General features: G+C 27.2%; 2 protein-coding genes across 4 annotated transcripts in view; one reads left to right on the top strand and one right to left on the bottom strand.

Moving 5' to 3' along the window:
- LOC108685497 (mannosyl-oligosaccharide 1,2-alpha-mannosidase IA) overlaps positions 1-10,063 on the bottom strand; it is a 795,354-nt gene that overhangs the window by 485,778 nt on the left and 299,513 nt on the right. For all 3 annotated transcript variants that reach the window (XM_018190318.1, XM_018190319.1, XM_018190320.1), the window contains one exon: positions 8,893-9,108. In XM_018190318.1, the coding sequence (XP_018045807.1) occupies positions 8,893-9,108 (216 nt within the window). The remainder of the gene's footprint in view (positions 1-8,892; positions 9,109-10,063) is intronic.
- The window catches only part of LOC108685501, a 10,466-nt gene continuing 6,180 nt past the window's right edge, over positions 5,778-10,063 (top strand). Inside the window, exons 1-2 of the mRNA XM_018190323.1 lie at positions 5,778-5,873; positions 7,854-8,064. Coding sequence (XP_018045812.1) covers positions 5,778-5,873; positions 7,854-8,064 — 307 coding nt within the window. The remainder of the gene's footprint in view (positions 5,874-7,853; positions 8,065-10,063) is intronic.

Here is a 10,063-nt window from a genome sequence, read left to right as displayed (position 1 = left end):
ATTTTAATATCTTTTAATATATTATACATATAATCAATTTTTTAACAAAAGTTCTTAAAGAAAATCAGATATATGTAAATTAAATAAATTTTAAAGAATAAAACAATAAATAAGAATAAGAATAAAATGCACCTATTATACGAAAGATCTACCTGCGCTGTTATACCTTCTGCCAAAAAAAATGATATAAGAATCATTTTCATCCTTCTAGTTCCTAATGTTTGATAAGGCCATAGACCAATAAACGACATGAGAAGGCGATTTAGATTGAAATAACGACTTTCAAACAAATTCATTTTGATTGTACGTTGGACACATAAGAATAGAATAAAAAAATTTCTCTTATTTCTTATTTTCTTTAAATGCTATTAAATTTTTTTTTCCGTTCGTTGACTTTTGATTACTCACTGATGTTAGTAATAATTCGATATCTTTTAAACTGAAAAATATTCTGTATTTCATAAAAGAAAGTAATGCATAGGTTAATTTCGTTAGTAGGTCTCTTAACTTTACGCAAAAACATGGTAAATAATAATGTAGCACTAAGAAAATTATATATAATAACAACGCTTGGAAGAAAATATATTCTCTGGAAGGAGAAAATAATTTTCTTACTTCCAGTTCGCGCAAACGCAGTAAAAAGTCTTCACAGCTACTGACTAGGAGTATTCACGGTTGAACTGTCAGTCAATATACATAGTGTCAGTTGTTATAGTTTTCGAGGAATTGATTCTTTGAATTGTGCCACTATAAGACATTCATTTGACTCTAATAGATAAATGTTGATTAACATATTGATTAATAAAATATAGAATAGAATATTTATTACTTTCCCCTTATATTCGATGATATATTAATCAATATATCTCCCCAAGAAGAGAAATAATTGATTAATACATCATCGAATAAACGTATTTATATTACTTGTTATACAAATTGGGTAATCTATAAGTTTAGTCTAATCTATATAATTTAATATATTGTGAGATAAATCCTAATACGTTTAACGTATAACGTTTACGTATAACAAATTATACGTTTATTATGCGTATACCTGACAAATTATTTTTGCTACTAATTAACATTATATAATGTTAAATAGATATTTTAAGTCATTTAAAATTATAGACATATGATTACATATATTATGAATTTTAATTCCGCTTATTTAATAATAGTTATTATTAAATCAAGTGATATTGCCAAGAATACAACTAGAAAAAATATGAATAAAATTCATAAAGATTGTGTTTTCTTTAAAGCTTTTTACGACAAATGCTCTGGTCTTCCCATTAAATTCTCAACTGCAATATCCTATAAAATGCAACAGAGTATACATAGTAAAAAAATATATTTCTTAAAATATATTCAGAAAATTATAACATTATGATCAAGTTAAAATATTGTATTTTTTTTAATATGAATTTTTTTGATAGTTTTTATTTATTTTGTTATTAAGAATTATCTATATTTTCAAAAAAGATTAATATTTATTTCGTAAGTGCAATATAAGAAGTTTTTGTTTCGAAAATAACAGTAATTTTAGGTTAATAAATTAAGTATTTTGGTTAGTACATTAAACATTTTATTAGAGATGTGCAAATAAAAAATTTTTTTATGCTACATAGATCAAATGAAATTTTGTTTCTTAATTTATTTGAATCCAAATCAAAGTAAATCAAATCAAATCGTTAAAACAACTTTTCATTAATAGCACAATTATCATACTGATTTTAAGAAATACATATATTTTTTTAATTTTGGATAATATTATATTAAATATGTCTATAAAATTTGACATTAGAATATTCGTTCATGACAATAGATATAACATTTTATAAAACATTTTATGAAATAATTAATTTATACTTAATCAATCATCAAAATAGCAATTATATCAAAATAATAATTTCTATATAAAAATTTTACTCAAGGCTTAATTCTAACAACAGATATTTACAGGTATCTCAATTTAATGACTTTTTGGAACATCTGTTCGAAACATCACGAAGTATTGCATAATGGAATGCGCATAAGGCGTAATAAAGATCGACTCATTTTGCGATGTATGAATCTCTTCGTTGTGTTCTATAGCTGGAGCATAGCGCTGTTAGACGAGGTGGTCTACCATAATTGTGCAATACGTGTATCTCGCATATCTCAGCGTGCAGCCTTCCGTTCCGCCCTTCGAGAGCTACGTTGCATATCTATCAAGCGCAACTTACTTAATGTCGACGAATAACGGGGATTGTACGGTGATTTGTGCATAGCTGACAGACGAAATGTTCATTCTTCCAAACGGCTAAATCGGCATTGATTAACATCAACAAAAACATATAACAAGAAGATTTCTATATTGATTTTTAAATCGACCTGTGGCGTATCACAGCGTAAGTACGAAAAATGTGCACAAAATAAAACATTACATATTAAGACGAATGTACCAGTCAGTGGCCATGGTTCACAATTACTAGACAAACTACCAAAAATTTTAAATACTAAGCTTTTAATAATATGTATAACTAAATGTCTAAATAAATTCGTTGTTTTAAAAATTTAATAAAACAAATTAATTTAGAGCCGCACATATCGTTAAATGTTTAATATTTAAAATTTTGATCACTTTATCCAATAATGGGATCATATCTCTTAACTAGTACATTTACTTTATATGACAATGACAAAACATTGCTGATGTATATATATTTAATTATGTATACTTCATATGTATATTTCTTAATATTTTTTCGAATATCATCATAAATAATATTAATTCCCTAGTGATTAGTATCTCAAGTAACACACAGCGCTTACAAAACATTAACAAAGCGCTAAAAAAACGTATATAATCGCTTTTTTAGTGCTTTGCAAGCGTTGCTGTCCTACGTTGCTTGGAGTTGCACATTAATTTTTTATAAATAGGTATAAGAATATATCAAAAAGTCCAGGAGCCATACAATTTAATTAAATTTAATAATTGAGGAAGCAATATGGCATTGAACATTAAAATACAATGCTTTTCACCAAAAGGCTATGCGTTAATACATTAACAAATTCAGATATCGATAAATTTTTTTTCAAAATATTTTTGAATAAAATTAGTAAAATAAAAAACTTTTTTACAATAAGGTAATGCTACTGCTAAAAAGTTAATATTTCAATAGAAAAAAATTATTAATACTCCAAACGCTAGTACAATGGAAAGATATCGTGATTTTTCGTTTTACGTGTTGTGAAGTTAATACTCTAAATTTAAGTTCACTTTTTTTAAAAATGAGGTTCTAACTTCACAAAAGTATCGATAAACGGAATCTGATTTTTAAAACCAGAAACTTAGTCATCTTCAAATTGTCATCGGATTACGAAATTTTTAATAGACAGCGATAAATAATTCTGTCACATTCACAGACTATTTGATCATGACGATGTAGCGATAAAACCGGTTAAACTGGAATAAAATTTTAACGATTGTAACAAAAGTAGCATAAGTTTCTAAAAGAGCGAAAAGAATTGCTAACAGAATGAGCTTATTGAAATCAATATTAAATCAATAATTTAATTAATTATTATTTGTACCTATCTTTCTATTTAAGTAATATTTTAATGTGTATATATTTTTTAAGATAGAGATTTTAACAATATACTCGAGAAACTATTATCGTTTAACTCCAAAAATTCGGATTAAATACCATAATGCATTTTTGTCTATATTTTTAGACTAATAAGAGAGAGAGAGAGAGAGAAAAGATAATATTTTATCTATTTTTCAAGAAAATATAATGTTTAAAAGAAAAATATAGAAATATATTAAGTAAGAGGTAAATAATAAACTTCTATATTAAATTTTATATAAATAGATTGCTCATGAGATATTTGTCAAAGTAGACAAACAAACATAACTGTAACACTATGTAACAGAAATAAGTACAAACTGTAACGCTTTTAAAATTTTAATACTCTCTTTTACATTTTCTCCTTTTTAAACTTACTATACTATTATAACAAGTCAGCTTAGAACCGGTCAAACAGGCTTCTAAAATAAATGAAAGATCCTTGCAGCTTAGTGTCATCAACACGATTTATAAAAATATGTTTAATATACGTTCATTATTATATTCAATTCTGAATTTTAAAAGAAAAATTTTATTACACAACTGTTGCTAACAAGCGACTTTTAATTAAATACTTTTTTGTTCCTTGTGGAAACTGCGAAATAAAATTGCATAACTTTTTTTTACAATTGCTCTGATTTCAACTTGACAAAATTAAAAAATATTCAACTTAGTGCTGCAGATATACAAGTAAACAGATCTAGCTAAAAATATTTTCATATTATCGTGCTTCTATTGAAAATAAATATGTTTATATATTAACGCAAATGCAAATGTAAGTTATATAAATCTGTTCTAATATGTATTTAACATCAATACTATGCTAAAATCTATTGCATCAATAACATCATGTGCATATTTCCTGTTAATAAATTAATACAAAATTTCAATAATTGTGCATAAAGATTATATATGGAAATTTTTTGCTATTTTCCTTTGTTACGTAATATTGCTTTTAGTAATCTTGTAATAATGAATGTAGCATTTTAAACTGATAGCAATATAAACATCACTTTGTCATACATAAAATATGTATATTTCATTGTTCTTTTTTTTAATCTTGCATGGCTGTGCATATATATTAACCTGAAATGGCGGTGTCAGATACTGGATGTTATAGCCAGTACCTTGTATTCTCCTCTTCGTACCTGCATCTTCAACGCATAATACGCGATGCGACTCATCGTTTTATACTTGGAGCGGTTAGGCCCCTTCGGATGCAGCTTCCTTACCGAATTTATCGCTCGTCCGAATCGCAGACAAGTCCATATAACCCGTTCATGATCTCGCTTCCCACCTAGCTCGTGCAAAACCCTTGCGTTCGCCACGCTGTTTTCATTCTTATATAAATCTCATTGCAGGCAATATATATTGCATGGTATTCCTTTGCTCATCTCACTTATATCGACCATTGAAATTTATCTCGCTGATCAAACGCGAATAACTGAAATAAATCGTTGTCAAGCCGCCTTTTATCCTTTACCGTTCTTATTAAATGTGTCGTGAAATATAAGATATTTAAGTCATTCTTATTCTTTTCAATTTCAGATGCCGATTGTAACAACAACTTTGGGATTCTGTTACGTAATAACGGTAAAATATTAATATTTAAATGAAGTTTATACGTATTTTCAATTGGCTATCTAACATTTATAAATATAACTTAATAATTTTATTCTATTGTATATAATATTTCTAAGACTTAAAAAAGTAAAAAGTATTTTTGTAAAAAGTCCTAAAACTATAAATGAGCAAAAATTTATAATATAAATTGTCTTTTTATGTATGCATGTATGTGTAATAAACAGATAAATAGTAAGCAAATTATGAAAGAATAAGAACTGTATAGAATTGTGTTCAATGTACATTGATGTAACTTTGCATTCCTTGCAGTTAAAATGATATGAGAGACGAAAGAGTTTCAGAAACAGCTGCAAAACAATAGGCATAACTTCTAACGTGGTTGACACGCTGGTTACCGCAAGCCAAAAGCAGCTAATACAGCAAGTTATCCACTTAGAAATCCGACGGAACATTGCGAGAGAAGAGTTTGAGGAGTCGGAGGGTATAGAAGGCTGTTACCAACTTTGGATAAACCGGGCTAAGTTTCTTGGCTCGGTACTTACGAAACTGCCATGTGAAAACGTTTAAGTTTATTCTTCCCGTATGCACCGACAGAAAAATACCACAGGCATCGATTTACATAACGATTATAAGTTAATTAAGCGCTTAAATGCGCTGTTTATCAGAACTGCCTTAAAGGTAACACATCTTCAAAATCATTATCGATTTTTGTATTCTGATAACAAGAATGTTTAATAAAATAAATATATCTACTGACAAGTTTTATATTTTACTTAAAAAATAATTATTTATAAATATAATTTATTAATCAATATAACTGATTATGTAAGAAATATATATTTTTACTTTGTACATAATTCAGAATTCATTGTATTATTTCTTAATATTAATATTAATATTTAATATTTCTTAATAATTTCTTTTTGTTGAAATATGCGATTACATTTAATTATGTGTTTACTACGTAGTGTAAAAAGAATGCAAAATGAAAGTTCGATTTCTATTATTTTATTCATATTCGTTATGGGATATAATATGTAAACTGTAATGTTATATTATAATGTTATATTATTAGATAAGTTTTATAATACTAAAAAGTCAAATTAAATTGGATAAAGGAGCATAAGAGCCAATTCAAAGAAATTGTTTAATACACTTGCACGTATATTTTACAAATTGACTCTTATGCTCCTTTATCAAATTTATTGCGACTTTATTCGAATAGCCAATAATCTATTTAATACTCAAAAATTTAACAAAATCCAAAGATAGATTTCCGTCCACAAACTTTTAATTTACAAAAATATTTGGGAAAGATATTGTTAAGTAATTCTTTCCACTTTACCATTCGTCATACAAAGAAAATATTTGTGGCAATGAAATATTTTATGTAGGAACTTTAAACTGACAATTTGTGCTCTACAAAATGATCCGTTGTAATATTTTATCGAGAAAATATTGGATTCAGTCAGGGATTTGAGATATTTCAGTGGTCCTGTTCTCTAAAGATAAGATTCTCATTTTTTAAGGTCACGATGACATATCCACGCAATGACAAAGTGAACATTTGCGATTTTGAAAAGATTATGTCAAATTTTTATAGAAGTTAATTTAACAAAGTTAAATGTTTCTATGCTTTTCTGTCTGTTTTTTTGTTCTCCTCTCTTTTCAATATCTGCGGTAAAACTGCATTAGGACGACTTCACTGATTTGAATAATCTTGATATTCAAAGTTATTTTTCTGAAATTTCTAATCAAATGATTTTATATCATTCATTACTTATTAAAAAATTATTAACAAATAAAGTTGACAATATAAAGATGTGTTTAATTCTATTTTAAATTTAATCCATTACGAATTTTATGTAAATATCACATTATGTGCATAATTGCATATTTAAATAGTTGGCGGAGAAAGAAGTAGAGCCCTACATTTCCACAAAACAAATGTAACTAAAATAAAATTTTATAGAGTAGATCTCGTTTCGTCTATTGGAAATGTAGAATCGTACAAGGATTTAGAAGGTCCACTTTATATTGCCTTCTGCTTACAGTGCGAAACGAGATTGTAATTGTACAATTCCACATAGATTTCCAATTTCCCAAGCAAGGTCCACTTCACTGAATTTGATTTGAGTTAGATTTTTTCGAGATAAGAATATATGTATATGATAAAATATACATATAAAATATGTATATGATAATATATACTACACTTCTATTATACTGGAGCCTCTCCCCCGCGTTCACGTATTTCTTTATATACGCAAATATGCACATAACGTGCTATTTATGCTATGTAAAAATTCAAATAGAGTTAAATATCTTTAAAGAAGATAATTAAGTTTCATTGATAACAACTTTATAATAAACATTATGCGATGACTAAAACTTCATGATTGTTATTTACAATGACGATTTTGATGCGAAGATCATTGAAATCGGTGAAGTTATCCTTAATGTACAGTTTTATCTTATCTTTCTATGCTACTTATTCTTATATCACAAAAGAAATTGTGTAATTATGAATACTTCATTTAAAAAAAACTCATTTTAATTTTGAGATGTAGAAAGAAGTAATTTTATAATTAAATTTCCACCTAAGAATATCTATGAGATAATGTTATTCTATTTCTTTATTAGATTTTATCTAAATAGGTCGCGCGCCAAGAGAAAATCGAAGGGTGTCTTCGACATCTCGTCAGAACGGGACCTCCTCCGAGCAAACACATTTCCGGAATGTTGTATAACGCAAAAGTAAAGGAAAGATGGTACGGAGGAGGAATAGTGTATGCAGACGCGAGCCTATATCAAAAGTTCGCTTCCGTTGGGGCTCGCGAAAAAGGAGACGATGACATAGCTGCGTTAGGTAAGTTGACTCAGGACGAAATTGGTTTCGACGCGTGTCGGTGAATGTCGAACTTTCATCGTGATACCTTCACTTAGATAGACATCACTGTACTTTTGCAGTCATGAAAGAAAACTGCAGAAATTCTTCAAAGAAGTAGACGCAGAAAAACATTTGCAAATTTAAAACAAAAAAATTTTTGTTTTACTCTTATATTAGAATTATTTTTTACATCATGTAAAATATTATAATAAGAATGATATAATATCATGTCCATTATTTGAATTTTTGCATTATTTTTGAGAAAAAACATTAAATTAATTTAACTTCATAATAGAAAATTATTTCTAACAATAAGACAAATAAATTTAGCACAGAGACAGATATATGTTTAGCATAGTTAAATTCTCTCGTGACAATTCTACGAGATGATTAAATGAGCACTTGATAGATAATTTATTAAAAATAATGTGTTATAAATTATTTAATATACTAAGTTCACCGTATTATGAACTTATAAAAATATATTTATTTCAATCTATCGATATTAAAGTAAAACAAAATATTATTCTTTTGACTTTTAAAAAACACATCAATCTTTTTCATTTTTCATTTTAATCATTTGTTTTTACTCATAGAAACGCTGGTTTATGAGATTTATTTAGATTATATAAAAAAATTAACTATTTCTAATTTGATTACTAAAGATTTAACTATTTTTGTATGTCATTTTTAAAAGATACAATATAATTTGCTAAAATTCGGTGATTATTTCAGCGTAAGTATATCGCTGAAACATGTCATTGAGAAATATGCAAATATAAAAACATAATTGAAAGTAGTACTCACGATGTCGAAGTCCAGATTCTCGGCAATCCAGTCGCGTCCTTGCTTGAATTCATCGTGGAGACCCATGATGTAAAGAGTATCAAGTCCATCGACGATAGTTGCACCCATATTCGAAGCCCCGAAGATACTGGCACTGTGACCTCTCTTCGAGATTGGTCTTAATTCGTTTTTTCCCCATGCGTACCGTACGTAGTTGTCCCAGCCATGCTTCATCATCTGCGTTAGAAAAGTGCAAGAAATTAATACAAATTTTTCATTTAAAAAATAAAAATGTCTACTATTTTACAATTTACATAAAATGATATCAATTACACGTAACTGTTTAGACGAGAGTTGCCGAATGCGTATCACTTAAAATATTTTTTATTATATTTTCCATTTGATTTGTATGCAAATAAACATTGGAAATTAGTTTGATGTTTTAAGTCATTATTACATTTTTAACTTTTTACAATAACAAATTAATTTGATATAAGGTTTTTTGTAAAATGCAAAGATACGATTCTTCGTCTAAATTGTACCTCCTTTAAAAGTATCGAATTTATAAATAAAAATAAAAATATCAAGTTAATAAAAATATCAAGTGTATAGTGTGTAGAAGTCTTTCCTTTTTAATTTTAATTTATATGTAATATAAGTATTTTTCTTTTATTTTTTGATCAAGTTAATGACAATTTAATTGACAATAATAACGTTTGACATTAACAAGTTCACCCGAATTAAGAGATTGTTAATGGAGCACATCTTTTATATCTTATCAAATACACAAAAAGTCTTTCTCATAAAAATTACTCTTTAAAAATCAGTATTTTCATATATTGTGAGATATAGTACTCTCATCAAGAACAGAAAACTTTACTTTTATGAAAATATAAAAATTCAGATAAAATTGTATAGTTAATTGCTAAAAATATAAGTATCTTAAATACAAATCAATATCTTAGAATTCTAAAATGTCCCTTCTATGATTAACGATATGCGCAGCCAAAGTATCGAGGTATCGAGCTTCTAGGATGCCACATGAACTAAATGAATAACAAATATGTTGTCCAATCCGTTCATGCCCATTATTTCCTATTCTCTTGATTTTTCGAGTTATTTGTCGAGCATCCGCGGTCATGGTCGCTTCATCATGTTTTTATGATGGCATAATTTAGGGGTAATATAATAT

Source organism: Atta colombica, unplaced genomic scaffold (genome assembly GCF_001594045.1).
Source record: "Atta colombica isolate Treedump-2 unplaced genomic scaffold, Acol1.0 scaffold153, whole genome shotgun sequence".
NCBI lineage: Eukaryota > Metazoa > Arthropoda > Insecta > Hymenoptera > Formicidae > Atta > Atta colombica.
Note: the sequence above shows the minus strand (reverse complement) of the source record. Positions and strands in the feature narration are given on the sequence as shown.